General features: G+C 44.3%; 1 protein-coding gene across 1 annotated transcript in view; it reads left to right on the top strand.

Annotated features, from left to right (window-relative positions):
- CLRN1 (clarin 1) overlaps nt 1-16,535 on the top strand; it is a 42,917-nt gene extending 26,382 nt beyond the window's left edge. The window contains exon 3 of the mRNA XM_077159135.1: nt 15,906-16,535. Within this exon, the coding sequence (XP_077015250.1) occupies nt 15,906-16,171 (266 nt within the window). The 3' untranslated portion in view covers nt 16,172-16,535. The remainder of the gene's footprint in view (nt 1-15,905) is intronic.
- The last annotated feature ends 2,094 nt before the right edge of the window (nt 16,536-18,629 follow it).

The following is an 18,629-nucleotide window of genomic DNA, read 5'->3' as shown; positions in this document are numbered from 1 at the left end:
AGGAAGCCAGGAGAGAAAGCTAGCAGATGACGCCGTATTCGCCATGTGCCCTTCCAGCGAGAGAGAAGCCCTGACTGTGTTCTCCATGTGCCGTCTCACTTGAGAGAGAAACCCTGAACTTCATCAGCCTTCTTGAACCAAGGTATCTTTCCCTGGATGCTTTTGATTGGACATTTCTAGAGGCTTGTTTTAATTGGGACATTTTCTCACCTTAGAACTGTAAATTTGCAACTCATTAAATTCTCCCTTTTAAAAGCCATTCCATTTCTGGTATATTGCATTCTGGCAGCTAGCAAACTAGAACACACACATACATACATACACACATACATAAAGATAGAGATAGATAAAGCCAGGCTGATATGTCAGGTAGCAGAGTCCTTCTTTACCTGGACCCTATTTCCTTCCTCCACCCAATTCAACTCCAGCCACAAATATTCTTAAATCCCTCTCAAGAAAACAAAGCCCTATACTTAACAGGGGGCCACTCTTTTTTTTTTAAATGCAACTTTACTGAGGTATATTTACATGCCATAAAATCATCCAAAGTGTATAATCAATGGTTTTACAGTATCATCGTATAGTTGTATATTCATCACCACAATAAAATTTTTGAACATTTTCATTATCCAAAAAAATATATAGGAATAAAAATTAAAATGAAAAAAGAACACTCAAAACATCCCATACCCTTTCCACCCCCCTCTTATTTATTAATTGTCCTTTATTTTTTTGCGTGGGCAGGCACCAGGAAACAAACCCAGGTCTCCAGCATGGCAGGCAAGAATTCTGCCATTGAACCACTGTCGCACCGCCCTGTGCTTATTTATTTTCTCATATGTCTATACCGTGGAAGAATGGAGTGTCAACAACAAAGGTTTCACAATCACAGTCACACTGTAAAAGTTGTATAGTTATAGTCATCTTCAAGAATCAAGAATCAAGGCTACTGGAACATAGTTCAACAGTTTCAGGCATTTCCTTCTAGCTATTCTAATACACGAAAAATTAAAAAGGGATATCTATCTGATGCATTAAAATAACTTCCAGCATGATCTCTTGACTCTCTTTCAAATCCCGCAGGCACTGAAACTTTATTTCATTTCTCTTCTGGTTTTGGTCAAGCAGGCTCTCTCAATCCCACGATGCTGGGTCCAGGCTTATTCCCAGAGATCATGTCCCACATTGCCAGGGAGATTTATAACCCTAGGAGTCGTGTTCCATGTTGGGGTGTGGGGGCGGATAGTGAGTTTGCTTGCCGAGAGGCCACATTTGAGCCACAAAAGAAGTTCTCCGGGGATGACTCTTAGACAGAATTACACGTAGGCTTAGCTTCCTTGCAGGAATAAGTTTCATAAGAGCAAGAGAGCAAGGGCTTGGCCTATTAAATTGGTAGTCCCAAATGTATGCAAGAATATCAGGAATTCCCCAGGTGGGAAAGTTTAAAATTTCCACATTTCTCCCCAGTCCCTCAAGGGTGCTTTGCAAATACTTTTTTATTCTCTGCCCAAATTGCTCCAGGATGTATCAGAGCATCACACTAACCTGTACAAACCAACAAGATCTCACTCCCTATTCAAGGTTCCATGTAATTATGGTGTTCAAATAAATGGACCATACAAGTTAAATTAGATTGTGTGCTCCAGAAAATATAAATTTTGCACCAAACAAACATCTTTTCTTTTGTCTTACACAGAAGTTGAAGTTTTAAAATACAGTCACTATCACCCTTTACCCTGTATTCTGATTTACCTTAGTCCTAACCAGATCTACGTCACTCACATCTCTAATTGAAATCTGATCTCTTTTTCAGCCTTTTAAACAGTTGCAGTATGGGGTAATGCTGACTTTCATAGCTGCAGAACTCTAGCCCTGAGGCTTACATATCACACAAGTACCCAAAGTCCCAGGGACAGACCAGTTATACACAAAGAACTCAGCGTCTCAGAATTGAGAAATAAGAGTTACAACTCAGGAATAGATGTGGCTGCTGTAAAAGCTTACAATCTAGAATCCTTTACAATAAACCATCCATTTATAACCTGTGCTCTCGGATTCCCAGAGTCAGCACATTATAATTTGCCCATATTAGTGAGCGTTATAATGTTTGTCTTTTCATTTCTGGCTTATTTCACTCAACATACTGTCCTCAGGTCCATTCACCTGGTTGCATGCCTCTCACTCTTCTTAGAAGGCAGTGCAGCCTCCATCTATTGTTATTTGTGCCTACCTCCCAGGGTCTTACCTCATCAGCATCTTGCTAATCAAATTGTTCACCCAACCAAAGCAGGCCTCTCTCTAATAGAGACTCTGTTAATACTTTCCCCACATCTTTCATAAGCATATAATACAATTTTAAATTGTACTGATAAGGATTACCCTATGAGGGCAGAGTCTAAATCCTTCTCATCTTTTTGTCTCTGGCAAGAACATCAGACATTGGCTTTGCACACAATAAACAAAGCAATATATATTTATTCGTTGAATTGAAAGAGCAAGCCCAGAAGAGGTGTTGCCATGGTCACTTAGACAGCATAGGTTAGAGAAACTGGGATTCGGACAGATGGAATTAACAGAGCAGAGCCATAGGTGGGACAGGACTTGAGCCAGAGAAGGATGGCAGAGAATAGCATAAGAGAAGTCAAGGATTTTGCAACCAGGGCAGAGGTACAGGGTGTGGACAGAGAGTCCAAGACAGTGATTCAATCTCATGAGAAGGTCCAGGTTAGTAGTGAGTATTGTGATTGCTTCCCCTCACCAAATGCCCCAAAATCTAACTGGTTGGTCAAGCGGTGTGCATTTAAGTAAAGGCCTTTGACTCAGTCAGGGTCCAGCTAGAAAGGGAAATGCACACTATTTCCAGAAAGGGAATATAATGTAGGGTAGTGGTTCTCAAAGTCTTCTCCCCAGACCAGCAGCATTTATTTGCATTACCTGGGAACATGATATGAAAGCAAATTCTCAAGCTCCACCCCAGACCTAGTAAATAAAAAACTCCGGGTATAGAATCCTGAAAACTGTGTTTTAACAAGCCCTTCAGGGGGTTCTGATGTCCACACAAGTTTGAAAACCAGTGCTAGAGGATATTGATTAAACCATTTTTTTTTTGGAAGACCCCTCAAAAAATCATAGAACAAAAAGGAAATACTAAGCATCATTTTCTGATGATTTCAGAAAGCATCTACCAAACCTAGAGTTTGAGGGACAAAGGGAAGAGTTTGGGATTCCCAGAATCTAGAAGTGCTGGGATGCCAAGTCTGATATATTTGAGGAGAGGGTCCTGTCCAGCTGCTGTGGGTACTTTGAAGCATGAGGCAGTTCTGAGAGTGTGGAAAGAAGTGGGAAAACGGCCCAACTGCTGTTGCTGGGAACAAGTGCCATTGGCAGGTTAGCAAGCAAAGACGGAGCTCTTTGCTCTTTTGCCTTCCATCTCTCTCTGGTGCTCTTTATAGGCAAAGCCTAACCAGAAGCAGCTGCAAAGCAGAACTAGAGTTCACAGAGATTTGACCCAGCATTACAAAGCAGAGAACAGAAGAGCAGGTTTGGAGCTGAGACACAACAGCTTATTAACGGCACAGCCACCCGGCACTCCTGCTTCTGAATGAAATTCGGAAGAATGGCCTATTTGGAAGTCAAATTATGTGACAGCTCTGACGGACAAACTAATGGTATTTGAAAAGCAAAGTGATTCAGAGAATGCAGAATTTAATCCAAGTCCCAGATATTATCTCAGTCTTTGGCCACGTCTAATGCAATGGAGAGCCTGAGAACACAAATATATGCATGAATAAACAGACCCTATGCTAACACCATATCTTATTCATCTTTGAACTCATTACAAAAATGGATGCCCAATAAACGTTTGCGGATGAGGGAAGGAAGAGAGACAGACAAAAAAAGGGAAAAAGCCAGCTTTAGATTCATGTCTGAAGAAGGAAGAAGAAACAGTATTTCCAGATTATCCGTATATATATATTTTCCCCACGGCCCAAGTCATTCTTCTTAAATACCAAAGTTTTCAATAATTTCTAAAAACTGGGAATGACAACGAAACATGTTTGAAAGTCAGATGGACGGACAGTTTATAACCTCTGGGATAAACAGGTCACTCCTGAATCAAAGACTTATTACTGAGCAAGTGGGCTCATTGCCTGACGCTCATAGAAGTCAATGCTATGACACCAAGATTTCAAGGAGAGAAAGAGTTTATTGTGAGGCAGTCTAACTAGGAGACAAGAGGCTCAAATGTGTCTCTCCCAGCTGGGAAAGAAGCAGGGTTCATCCGCCTGCAGTCGGGACAGTGGGGACAGCTCAGGGACGTGGGAAGATGGCAGGTGGAGGTGGTGCGAGACGAAGCAGGGTCAGAGGCAGGGCTAGGTGGAGCATGCGCAGTAGGGGATCATGCCTGCCCGCACGTCAGGTGATCAGAAGTTTGCGGTGAGGGTGGAGGTTTTAAGGTTTTCTGGCACTAGGTTACTGTAGGTTCGAGTTCTGCTGCTCTGCGCATGTGCACGCAACAGCAACTGGTCTTCGTTTTGTGGGACCTGAATTATTTGGAAAGACAGAAGTCAAAAACTGGGACAGGACTTTGCTGAAATTGGGGTAGTTACTGGGGGCTGTACTAGGGCGGAGTGGAATAAAACAAGGAGAGTGGTTTCGTAGAAAGAAAGACATGGGTGAGTGGTTTCACTATCTCATCACTCTTAAATCCACATATGATACTAGAAGGCCTTGGAGTTTTAGAAATGTTTATTTAAAGTTGTAATATTCCCGTAGACCCAGGATTTTTTTTTCAAGCAGTTTTATTCACACATCCTGTAATCCAACCAAAGCGTCCAGTCAGTGGCTCTCAGTGTAACCAGAGTTGTGCACTCACCACCACCATCAATTTAAGAACATTCTCACTGCTCCAAAGGAAAAAGAAAACCTCCTACCCCCTATACTCCCCAATTACTGATGCTTTGCTTTGGTTTAGTTTCTTTGTTTTCACATGGGCAGGCACTGGGAATGGAACCCGGGTCTCTGGCATGGCAGGCAGGCACTCTGCCTGCTGAGCCCCCGTGGCCCCGGTTTAGTTCTTTTGTTATGATTGATGAAAGGATATTACGTTGTTACTGTTAACTATAGCCCACAGTGTGCATTAATTGTTTTTTTCCCATATACCATCCTATTATTAACACCTTGCAATAGTGACGTACATTTGTTCTAGCTCACATGTCAGAACTTTCTTATTCAAATTTCTTTAATTTGTACAATTAACCACAGTCATCGTCCACAGCAGGTTTCACTATACTGTACAGTCCATGTTTGAATCTCTAGCTTTCCTTCTAATGACATACATGGTCTTAGACTTCCCCTTTCAGCCCCACTCACACTCAGCACTGTTAATTACTCTTATGGTATTGTGCTACCATCACTTCTCTCCATTTCCAAGCAAATCCTAGACCCAGCTTTAAACTCAGATGTGGAAGGATGGGTCTATCCCTTATCATAAACACTGGAAGTATGAGCTGACAGAACACACACTCACAGATCAGAAGAGTGTACTGGAGCAGGGGGCCCTTTATTTCAAGTGGGACTCATCGTCCATTTAGAGCAGGGGGCAGCTCTCGTCCAAGGGTTTTCTCCAGTTTCCCTCACCAGTGTAGGCTGCCCAGGCATCCTCTGCTCACAGCCACCAGAGAAATCCCTTCCCCCTTGTACCTCCTTTCTCTTTTCTTCTCTCCTGTGGTGCTTTCCCCACGATCACTACTCCTTGCGCTTATCCCATTCCAGGGCCATTTCTTCAGCAAGATGAGTGGGGTTCTAGGGCATGAGGCTCAGAAAAGTGTGGGAAGGAAAAAGAGGTCTTTCCAGTTGTCTATCCAGGACCTTCCACACTTCCTAGAGGAACAATTCTATAAGCATCGCCTTAGGACGCCCGGCGTGGTGCACGCCATACCCGTAGGTGGAAAACTGAAGTGCCAGCGATGGTTTCAGTCCCCACAGCTGCTCACACTTATGACTTCTATCCGGTTGCCCTCCTGTTGCCTGTAATGGGCATTCCTTCCACTTCTCTGGACCTCCAGAACTCAAAGTTTGGTTCATATAGCTCAGCCTTTTCCCATCATTACTCCATAGAACCCATGCAAGTCAGTTTTATTGGCTGTTTCTCAACCTGTCATTTATAATCTGGGCCTAAGGAGTCTTTGCCCGAAGTTAAAATTTTAGTTGTTCTGTAACAGTCACCCACAGCTAATTTGGGCGGTGGCTGTCTTCCCCAACTGTACATTAGAATTACCTGAAGAGCTTTCTTAAACTACCGATACCAGGTCCCACACCACACTGGTTTTGTGTGTGTGTGTGTGTTTGTGTGTGTTAATCTCTCTCAGGTGGTTCTAAGGCTCAGCCAGTGTTGAGCATCTCTGATACAGGTGAATACATTTCATTCATTCCACAAGTATTGATCGAGTGCATGGGGTGGTGCATACCATACCTGGAGATGGAAAACCAAAGTCTCAGCAATGGTAAAGTGTCACCCGTTATGACAGACATTGGCGACACTACAGCAAATTGGGCTCATGAGGTCCTGCCTTCCTGGAGCCAACAATCTAGTGAGAGGGTTAAACAAAAGTGTACGTAAATAATTGCATAATTAAAGATTGCAATAATTACAATAAGGGTGAAAAGCGAGGTGCTCTAGTAAAGAATGATTGGCGTTACTGGGCTTTGATATGACGGTCAGGGAAGACTACTCCTGGTGGCTGAGTTACAAAGATGAAAAAGAACTGTTTCTCCAAGGGCTGCCCCCAGTAAAGGAGAGAACACGTGCAGGCTCTAGGGAAACAGGTTGGCTTTGGAACTCAGCCTTCTGTTGTGGCATGGAGGCAGGCAGTGAGGGGGGAATGGCGAAAAGTGAGATTAGAGAGATTGATTGACGTCTGTTAAAGCCATAATAAACCATAGTTAAGGAGTATGGAGTCGATACTGTTTGTGATGAGAAGTTTTTGAGAGATTTTCCAAAGATGTCGATAGCTGATTTACCTTTTTAAAAAAAAAGAACAAAACTGTCTGCTGCTAAAAGACTAGGTGATTACAGTGGAAATGGAGGGAGATGGATGGATTTTTTTTAAATATAATTTGAAGGTAGATCTAAAACATTTTGCAGGTGTCTTAAGCAGTTAGTGGATGGTGGTATTAACCAAGATGGAGAAGACTAGGAGAGAGGCAGGCTTGTAGTTTAAGGTAAGAAAGGTGGGCGAGGAGCTTAGCACTAGAAATCAAGTGTTCTATTTGGGGCATGTCAAGTTTGCGATGCTACAAGAGGTTTGAGTGGAAATGTCAAATCGACAGTTGAATATACGAGGCTGGGCCTCAGAGAAGAGGTTTAAGTGAAAGACAAATTTAGGAGTCGTCAAAATATAGATATTATTTAGAGCAATGAAAATGGATGAGATCACAGAGGGAGAAAATGTAGAGAGAGAAAAATGGGCCTAGGACCAATTCCTGGCAAACAGTGTGAGTTCATTCTGGAGGCTAAGGAGGAAAGGAGAGGTTTCAGAAGTCCAGTCGATGGTGAGCTTTGTGAACAGGTGGCCAGCTATGAAAGTACCTGGGAGCAGGGTTGGGGGGTGGCGTGTAGCAGAAGGTGGGATAGGGAAAGTAGAATAAAAATCTCCCTCGAGTATATACATATACTCCAAATAAATTAGGGAGACTGAGAAAAGGAGGGAGCCAGAAAACGATGAGTTTGGGTGAGTGTAGAGCAATTAGAGCTACAGTTTCAAATTAGAAAACTGGTATTTGAGGATATGTCTTTTAAATATCCTGTTCCAGAAGTCTCCCAATTAATGACAGAGTCTCACGCAGAAAAGGGCAGGGCAGATGGAAAGATTGCCATGAATGGATGGTAGAACATGCGATGTAGTTCGACGAATACTGTCTGAGGCTGACATGTCATGTATTGGCTCAGGCCTTTAGAAGGTGATGTAAACCCCCAAAATGTGGGATTATTGCAAACTGTATTTACTATGCCTTACATATCTTACATCTTACATATGGCATCATGTTATGGGTTATACCAAGAAAGACAAACCAAAACCTTGCTGCCTCTTTCGAAAAGGAGATGCTCGGCGGGCCACGGTGGCTCAGCAGGCAGAGTTCTCACCTGCCATGCCAGAGACCCGGGTTCGAGTCCCGGTGCCTGCCAATGCAAAAAAAAAAAAAAAGGAGATGCTCCTGGTATGGGTCTAATTAATTAAGATGATTACAACTCTAGCATGGAAGATAAATAAGCAGCCACATATAGAATGCAAATACAGGAAAACAAAGAACAGCACAAAAAAGAAGAAGGCTTACTTAGGTATCAGTTTCAGTATTAATAATATCTTGGCCTCTGTACTGTGTCTTCAGTATATTATTCTACAGTTAGTGGTGGGAAAAATTCTTCGATTTGTTTCCACCCAGTCTTTATGGAGGAACTGTTGTTCAGGTGCCCAAGAAGGAGATAGAGGGGTTGCCTCGCCAAGACACAGATCTTAAACGAGGATGAAGTTTGGTGGTAGGAAAAGTCAGCCAGGAAAATATTCTACAAGTTCCCAGCATAGACCTTAGAAAAGGGGGTGCAGAAGAAAAGGAATGCTGGCCCTTGAGGCAGTGGGCAAAGAATTTCATTTTCACATGCAGGGCAGGAGTGGAAAGGGTAGAAATGGAGTGAGGGGATTGCGCTCGGGTCAAGGACAGGGCCAGAAGGCTTTGTTTAACTCACTTTGCACAGGGTTTAGTCATGAGCTTCTGCGATGAGATTCTCAGTCTTTTCCTATCACAGTTTCAGGAGACTCCTGCCTTATGCGCAATGTGCACATGTGTCTTCTCTTCTGTTTCCTTTAGAGTCAAAGCCTAAGTCCTTGCTTTGACCTCCAAGGTGCCATTCCATGTGGCCACCCGAGAAACACACGTGGACGGCTCATCTCTTACTACTCTTCCCCTTATTCTTTTCTCTCCACTCAAGCCACCTGATTCCTTTGTACTCTCTGTGCACTCATCCTGGAATGTTCTCCCTCCTCCAAATATCCACCTTCTCACCCCCTCGCTTGCTTCAAGATGTACTGGCATCCCATCTTCTCTATGTGGCTTCCCCTGTCTGTCTCCCTTCCCTGCTTTACTTTCTTCTCCTTAGTACATGTCACATGCTGATAAACTATAGAACTTTTCTTGTTATGGCCACTGCCTCCCCCACAGAGGGCTCTCTGAAGAACAGAGATTTTTATGTTCATTCAGTGTCGTGTCCCCAGTGCCCAGAATAATGAGGTAGGCACCCAATAGATAATGGTTGCATAAATGAATAAAATTGAAGCTGCTTTGCTTGTTTTCTTGGTAACTATTGATACCCTCTTTTCTGAAAATCAATTCAAATGAGATAAACGTGACTTTAGACCATTTCTTCTTCGCGCTCTCCACCTTCTCAACCACATGGCATTTGTAAAATTTAAGTTAGATGTGGGCTCTTCAACTCCCCGTTGCGGGAGATGGAGAGAAAAAGCAAAATCCACTGGCATTGTTCCTTTGCCCACACCTGTCCTTTGGAAACATGTGACCAAATCGCTCCAGTTACAACCCCAAATTACTCTTTACCTTTCCTTCTGCTCACTTTCTGGATGGGAGCTATCAGTCCCCATAGAGTGTGGAGTCAGAACAGCTTTCATTTGAGGAAGAAAACACTGCCAGTGGCCTCACCTTCCATTACTTTCTAGTGAGCTTGCATAATTTCACAGAAAAAAGCACCTACATCTGCAAAGTTGTGGCTCTTTCACTCCCATCTATCATTTCTCAAGACTCCCCAAATGAAGAAAATTATCACTTTATCATCTTGAACTGGAAATGGAATGCCTCTAATATTTGTCATCTGTGAGAGTTTAAAGATGACATGGTAGCTTTCTGGAAATGTTGGCCAATACATTAAATGGAATTGAAATTCTAATTCATTATTTCCCAAAATATGATCTTAGTATTAATCAGGGTACATTTCAGAGATTTCTTCCCCTTTCATGACACACTTCTAACTCAATTCTCTAGCTATCTCTGGGTTTCCACAGATTCTGGCAGGAGGTAACTCCCATAAAAGCACAGTTATACTAACCAAAGTGTCAATCAACAGGTGAATGAATAAACAGAATGTAGCATTCCATACAGTGGAATATGATTCAGCCATGAAAAGGCATGAAGTTCTGATACATGCTGCAACATGGATGAAATTTGAATATGATATTGAGTAAACAAGCCAGACACAAGAGGACAAACATCGTGTGATTTCCCTTATGTGAAATACTTAGAATAAGTAAATTTATAGAGATAGAAAGTAGATTAGAGGTTACCAGGGGCTGGGGTATGGGTAATTGGGGAGTTATCTTTTAATGGGTACTGAGAATCTATTTGGTATGATGTAAAAGATTTGGTAATGGATGGTGATGATGGTAGCACAATTGTGAACTTCTGAATTGTACACTTGAAAGTGTATACTTGAACCTCGGAAGTGTACACTTGTTAGGTCTATGGTACCATGATATAATTTTTTTTTTGCATGGGCAGGCACCGGGAATCAAACCTGGGTTGGGTCTCTGGCATGGCAGGCGAGAACTCTGCCTGCTGAGCCATGGTGGCCCACCCAAAGTTTTTTTTTTAATGTATAGCTACCCCAGGGTCAGCCAGGGATGAAGGAGCAACTGTCCTGTTGGCTGTGACCTACTTATCCTCATATGTAAGGACTGGAAGAGAGAGGAGCCCAATTTTACAGGCCCAGACAGAGGAGAGTAATGAGTACGCAGTGTCTAGCACATTACAAGTGTCTGTTAATTGACTGATTATTCATGCCATGACAGCCCTATAACTCAGTTATCCTATTCAGTCGAAAATTAACTCTGTAATCAAAGCCATTAAAAAAAAAAAAAAAAAAAAAAAGACAGTACCAGCCAGATGGTGGGGAAATCAGACAGATAAAATGAAAATGTCTGTAGGCCTTCAAGTAAGACACTGGACAGCAAAACCTAGGTCCTGGGCTTGGTTATATTCTAAATTCTAGCTCAAGCCAGACTTGGCAAGCCTTTCCAAAGTCCTAGTTTACTCTAACCTTTCTTGTGAGCAGTAACAATGTTGGACAGATGGACAGACAGATGGGGGATCTGTCCACATGGCTCCAGCTGAGTTTGGACTCTTGGTGTAGATGAATGATTGTTGGATGAAAGAGGAGGGAAACATGCAGGCCTGATCTTAACATCTGTGGGGCCTTGGGGTAAGAGGAGGAGTAGAAGCTCACTTATCAGGGGTCTAAATAAGTGGAAGTTGTGAGCTGACAAACTGCTAAGGAAAGCATACTTCTGCCATTCTACCTCGACAAACATCCCTCCAAAATGAGCTTGGAGGTCAGATTCAAATTTAGAAGTCTTGACTTCTAGGAGTTTGGCACCTGAATTTGGAGACATGAGGAGAGCCAGTCCCCACCTGCCCTCTGCTCTTCCCAGGCCTAGCTCCAGCCCCACCCCATGCACATGTGGACACTGAAGCTCTTACAAAGCACCCCTGAGATGGCTACTTCGTGACCACCCAACAGGCCTCAGGGCCACAGGGCACCAGCCACACAGTCAGTCCTTGAAAGGACTGATGGAGGGAAGAGGCCCAGGCAGGCCCTGGGAAAAGGCTCCAAGCTGTTTGAGCAGGAATTCTTGAGTCCCAGGAGCTCAGAGCTTGATGTAGAATGCGGGTCCGGGGCTCCAGATGGGGACTGCCCATGGGCCTCAAGGATGCTTCACCCCAGGGGAAGGAGCTTCTCCAGAGAAGGTCCAGAGCAGGGTCCAGTGGGATGCAAAGCAGGAGCACCTCTCGCTGCTCCTGTGTAAGGGGAGTGCTGGAAAAGGGCTGCGGTCCATTCTCACCGACACTCGCAGCACCGACACACCTCTTTACACTCCCCTGGCTGCCAAGCCAGAGAAAGAAACTCTTCATTTGGATCTTTTGACCTCTGAGGCATAAATAGTGATTTTCGATCCCACTTCCCTGTTAGAGCCACAGACAGAGAGAGAAGCAAAAATAGCCCTGATTCACACCAAGTTGTTTTCCCTTCATGTTTCTGAATAGCCACTGAAGGGGCATCTGAGACTCAGGATGGGTTTCTGTGCTCAGATTATGAAATGACAAAGTATAGGCAACTCCAGAATCCACAGCAGAACCTTAGGCCATCCTCTCAACTCCATGACAGTTTGGTCTGTTTGGGAGTTTGGGAGCTTGCGTGCTTGAAATGTCAGGTATGGCAAAAAAGACTGTGGGTCTTAAAATGCCACAAGCAACTTTTACTTTAAGAATTGGAAAAGCAGGCTCACTATGATGCTGTCTCCTTAACAAAATAGTGCCTTTAAAATATTTAACACTTGAAAAGGAAACTGAGCTTGACTTTTCCTTTCAAGCACTAAGAAAATACCAGTGTATCACTCCTGTCTAAAATTCAGCATCTTCTCAGACAAAGAAGGCTCTTTCGGTAAAAGCAATGGCGTTTTCTCCACAATTTTCAAATAAAAGGTAAAGGGAAAACAGCACTGCAGCCTTTTTGTTAGGATCTCACAATAAAGGAATAAGACAGTTTTGCCAGGGGAGAGTTCTGGTTTTAAGCTCAGAATACAAAAATAGGCTGGCAAATTTTACAAAGGAATATCCTCAGCTCTGGATCTGAGGCAGGCAGGAAGTAAAGTTTCAAGAAAGTTAAAACATTTGGTTATTTGGGTGAGTATTATGATGACTAAGCTAGGGGACCAGTCCTACAGGAAATTTTAAAGTAGAAGAAATGAGATATCAGCTTTTCTACTCCTCTTACCCCCACACCCCTCATCCTCTGAGATTCAGTCTCCACTTCTACCCCAATTTAAACCTGACCTTTGCAAAAGAAATGAGAGGCCATCATTTGCTCCCCATACCTGGAATACTCTCCCCACACCATCCAGCCCCTTTGCTTGGCCGACTTTTGTTACAGCTCTTCTTGCCTCTTCCAAGGAACCTTCTGTGATGCTGCCCCATCCGTCAGTAAGGGCATCCAGACTCCCCCCCCAGTATGCTCCCTGTAACTGGTTTGTGTTTTAGTTTGCAAGCTGCAAAAAATGTGATATATCAGAAATGGAGCAGCTTTTTAAAAAGGGAATTTATTAAATTGCTAGTTTACAGTTCTAAGGCCATGACAATGTCCAAATTAAGGCAGGGTTATAGAAATGTCCAATCTAAGGCATCCAGGGAGAGATACCCTGGGTCAAAAAGGCCAATGATGTTCAGGGTTTCTCTCTCAACTGGAAAGGCACATGGCGGACATGGCGATGTCTGCTAGCTTTCTCTCCAGGCTTCTTGTTTCCTGAAGCTCCCCCAGGGGTATTTTCCTTCTTCATCTCCAAAGGTCTCTGGCTGTCTGGGCTCTCGTTGCTCTAAAGCTTTTTTCAAAATCGTTCCCTCTTAAAGGACTCCAGCAAGCAACCCCACCTTGAATGGGTGGAGACGGATCTCCATGGAAACCATCTAATCAAAAGTTACTACCCACAATTGGGTGGGTCACATCCATGGAGAATCAAAAAGCTCCCACCCAGAAATATTGAATGAGGAGTAAAGGGCATAGCTTTTCTGGGATCCACAACAGATTCAAACGGACACAGTTTGTAATTGTTTTTCCTGTGTTCCCTACCAGATTATGTTCTCTGTGAGAGCAGAAACCATGTGTATTTTCTCTAATGTTTACATCTCTACAACTAACCCTGTACTTGTCATGTAAGAAGCCTAATTAAATAAATAAATGAACGAATGAATGGATGGATGGGAACTTCAGCCACAGTGTTGATGCTCCCGGGGCATTTGAATGAACTGTTACTGAAGAATAAAAAGCACTTATCCTTTAGTTATTTGGAGAAACCAGGCTCTGCAATACATCCTTTGGGGTTTCCTGTTCTGATGGAGTTAGGCTTTTTTTGGTATGGGTTGGGGTAAGGGATTACAGCTAGTACTTGCAAGAAGAAAAGAAATGCATAGAAATCCTAGGAATAAATACCAATCGCTAAGCATTGGTATAATACCAACTGCATATGTGCCAATTCCAATGCCAAGTGCTAATCGTACATTATCTCTGTTATCCACCTTTTAGAGAAGAGAAAATTGAGGCTTAGAGATTACATTTGCCTAATTTCACACAGTAAGTGGAGGAATTAGAGTTTGACTGGAGAATCCACTGTTAAGTATGACAGAAAACCATCTCAGCGTGTCTCTTGTGTAGCTGGAGCTTCTTGTAGCAGCCTGGGATACTGTGGCTCTGAAAGCCCTGGAGAGGTCTGGCCATCCCCTAGGCTTCAGACTCAGCTCCTCCTGCCCTCTGCTTCTACCCCCTGTGCCATCCACCCATCCTGAGTCATTCATTCTCCAACCTCAGGGGAGAGGATCTATCCAAGTTTCCAGGCATCATTCAGTATGGAGTGGGCCTGTCCTGGAGAAATCTCACTCCAGACCATAGCTTCATCGGTTAAGACTTAGATTAGGCAACAAGTAAGTGATACATAAGGGGAAAATAATGGTAGTGGAGTTGTTCTTAGTTTGCTAGCTGCTGGAATGCAACACATCAGAGATGGATTGGCTTTTAATAAAAGGGGATTTATTTCATTAGTTCTTTAGAGGAAAGGCAGCTAACTTTCAACTGAGGTTCTTTCCTACGTGGGAAGGCACAGGGTGATTTCAGCTGGCCTTCTGTCCAGGCCTCTGGGTTCCAACAACCTTCCCTGGGGTGACTTCTTTCTGCATCTCCAAAGGCCTGGGCTGAGCTGTGAGTGCTGAGATGAGGTATGCTGAGCTGCTTGGGCTGTGCTACATTGAGCTCTCTCATTTAAGCACCAGCCAATTAGATCAAACATCATTCATTGCAGCAGGCACGCCTCTTAGCCAACTGCAGATGTAATGAGCAATTAAGGTATACCATTGGCTCATGTCCACAGCAACAGAACTAGGTGCCTTCACCAGGCCAAGTTGACAACTGAATCTAACTACCACATGGAGCAAACAAAACAGACTCAATTTTTCTCTCACATGAAAATCTAGAGGTTGAAGTCCAGGTTTAGCAGCTTCATTAATTCATGGCTTCCATTTCTGAGGTCACTGGTCCAAAATGACTGCTGGAGCTCCAGTCATTGCATCCACATTTCTGCTCCAGGAAGGAGGAAGGGGAAAGAAAAGACAGACCTCTGGTGTGTTCATACTTCAGAGGAACTTTATTGCCTCAGGTCCCAGTCACCCACAGCGAAATGATACAGCTTTTATTTAAGGCAGTCATATGCCCAGTTAAAAATCCTGAGTTCTATTACAAACAAAAGGGGCAGATACATTTTCCCTCAACACCTTATCTTGCTCAGGCACCATACCCATTTGACAGCTGTGACCTGGTGGAGCTGGGGGAGGGGGAAGATCATGGTAACCTCTCTGAAAGTAGCTCTAAGGCCTCTGACAAAGGGCCCCTATGACTGGCATTTATCTTGCATGGCCTGTGAAGTTCAGAGAAATGTGTTCCCTTGAAGCCACAGCATACCAGTGGCTGCTCTGTAATCTGGCTCTGCTGTTGTACTTTTACAGTGCCCAGCAATTCAGTCTTCACGTCATGCAAAGAGAAACATCTCCCAGTCTTTGTAGGAGCTCAATTCTAACCCCTTGCAAACCTTCCTTACTCAGCATCACAACCTGAACACAACCATCCCTAGCCTGGAGAATCAGGCTCAGGGTTATAAACTCGAAATGACATATTTTTTCAGAAGAACTCAAGTGAGGATGATGGTGACAGGTCTTCTTTAGTCTACACGTTGACCCTCTGCCCTGTCTCCCACAATCAAGAAATATTTGTCCCAACACGTTGTTTGTCCCTTCTGTTGCAGGCTCCTGCGGCTTTCTCGTCTTAATACTGTTTGCCTCCGAAGTGAAAATCCACCACCTCTCAGAAAAAATTGCAAATTATAAAGAAGGGACTTATGTTTACAAAACACAAAGTGAAAAATACACCACCTCTTTCTGGGTCATTTTCATTTGCTTTTTTGTTCATTTTCTGAATGGGCTCCTAATACGACTTGCTGGATTTCAGTTCCCTTTTGCAAAATCCAAGGACACAGAGACAACGAATGTAGCTGCCGATCTAATGTACTAAAAGGCGAACATTTCTATAATTTTCGAAGCAAAGGAGTGATTTGCTTTGGTGGCTCTTTGATATGGTTAACTGAGCTCATCCTTTTAGACTGCACACCAAAACCCCTCCATGACAGTGTTCCAAATTACGGCACTAAAGTTACAGGCTGGAAAGTAAGGGAGGCAGAAGGAAGTAAATGGAACTCTGTTTTACCTGGTGGGGAATTGCTTCTCCCAGGTAGTCAGAGGCAATTGACCAGAATGGACAAGGTTCTACTCCATTTACATATCAAAGTGCAAGATGCCTGTTCCATAGAGGAGAATTAAAAAAGCACTTCCAATATAGTTTAAAAAAAAACCACAAAAACAAGAACTACTTCTGATCGACCCTCATACTTGTCACCTCAGATATCAGAAAACAGAGCTAAATCACTTTCCTAATAGGATTGCATGTTAAATGAGCATTTCTAAAATCTATTAACACATTTTTTTCCAAAAAATTTTGTTTAAAGCACATTTTTATGAATTCTGTTTGTTGATCAAAATTTGCAAACCTCCGAAAGAAAAAAAAAAGGAAAAAGAGGGGAGAGCAAAGTATTTTCCATTATGTGCTTATGACCCAACTACATTCACACAGTACTTTCAACAGATATAATTGCCAAGACCACCGAAGAATCATGAGAAATTATTCTTCCTGTAAACTCGACACAAAGTCACTCACTGGGGACTTCTAATTAGTGCCTCAAGCATCGATGTCTGATTATGAAATCCTGGGATTTCAGTGGTATCACGGTGTCATCTCTGATATTTGGTTTGGCTATCACAAAGCATGAACCAAGTCAAAAAAAAAGTTTGTTTTTTCCTGAATTGCGCAGAAAACTGCTCTGCAGCTGACTAAAGGCCATAGCTGGTCCCCCAGCAGACTCTTCCTGTCTCTTCAACCTGTGGCCCTCAAGGGGGCTGAGAGTGACACAAAACACATCACCTGGTCCCTGCCCACAAATGTTGGGTACTTGGCCCACACAATGAGATTTGAAAGTGCTCACTAAAAAAAAAAAAAAAAAAAAAAAAAACCTTTTTTTCTTTTGGAAGGCTTTCTAAGAAACAAACGACTCCCTGTAGATCTCAGAAATAACTTGTTCAGATGGTGATTTTTTTGTTCACAAGCCAACCCATGGCTTAGCCTGTCACTTCTTCATCAGAACGAACCCTTAGTCTCCAGACACGGCCCGGCCACCTGAACCAAGGAAACACACCTGGAGAATTTCTAGAAGACCTTTGAGCCAGTCTGGGGATAAAGGGGATGTTTATTTCCCTAATGGATTGGATGGAGCGCGGTTCTCGACGTCTTCAGCCCAAACTGGTTAATGCAGAAGCTATGGGCGCTAGAACGGACAGGGGAGCTCCAGGACCGTTGCCAGCGGTGGCGAACCGGCCTGAAGTCCCTAAGGCCAGGTTGCACTCACTCCCATTTGACTTCTCCCTCTCCTCTGAGAGACTGGAAAAACTTCTAATACGGAGCAGCTTTCTTCTTTAAAAAACCATTCTCTGATAGTTGTCCATTTCTGTTAAAAGAGAAAGAAAACTCAGGGCAACAGCTGGAAATCTAAGGAGGCCCTCACAGGTGGACAGATAGCCTTCCCTGGGCGGGAAGTGGAGGCACATGTCCAGCTGGCCCTGCAAAGCTCGTGGCACACACTGATAGGAAGGGATACAGCCCAGGTGCTCAGAACAGCGCGCTTAAATGGCCTCCCTCACTTCTCCCAGGTGACATGCATGGTCACCAGGGGCCTCCGGGATCTCTGAGTAAAGGTGTTCTTCTGTGGCTCGCAGGCTCGGGAAATCACAGGCAGGGTGGCAGGGCATTCACTCTGCCGGCTGCCCCTCCCGGGGTGGGTCGGCGCTCCCGAGGCCGCGGGCGCCCCCTGTTGGCCCCGGGGCTGCACGCGCAGAGCCAGGCCCCGGCGCGGGCTCCCACCGCCTGGCCGAACCCACGGGGCGTCCAGGGTGTCAGAGTCAAGTAGCAGGGAAGGCAGGAAGGGTCTATGAAAGCCATCCTCTGGGGGCAGATCCTGCGAGGGCAAGGCATGCTCACTGACGTAGGAGGAAGCTTCGGCGCTGAGTGGAAACAAGTGCGGACAGGGTGGGTTTGAGGAGGGGGAGGACACTTCCGAGGTCTCAGCTGTCGTGCTCTCAGCTGCTCCCAGGAACAGCTGCGGCAGCTGCTCCTGCGCCACTTTACAGGAGTTCGAGGCTAATCAGTCTGATGGGTGGCTCACACTTTTACACAATGCTAGGGTGATGGGGCAAGGGCCATGCTAGTCCTCCCCCCGACCGCCCCTGCCCCGCCTACTTTGGGAGAGAGTGGCTGGGAGAGGAGGGGGACGAATGGGCAGCTGCCCCTCCCTACTCTGGTGGAGGGAAGAGGCTCTGCCACAGGTAGCAGCCCGGCCACCAGCTTCAAGGTAAGCCTGCCACCC

This window comes from Tamandua tetradactyla, chromosome 5 (assembly GCF_023851605.1).
Source record: "Tamandua tetradactyla isolate mTamTet1 chromosome 5, mTamTet1.pri, whole genome shotgun sequence".
Lineage (NCBI taxonomy): Eukaryota > Metazoa > Chordata > Mammalia > Pilosa > Myrmecophagidae > Tamandua > Tamandua tetradactyla.
This window is presented reverse-complemented; position numbering and strand designations above follow the sequence as displayed.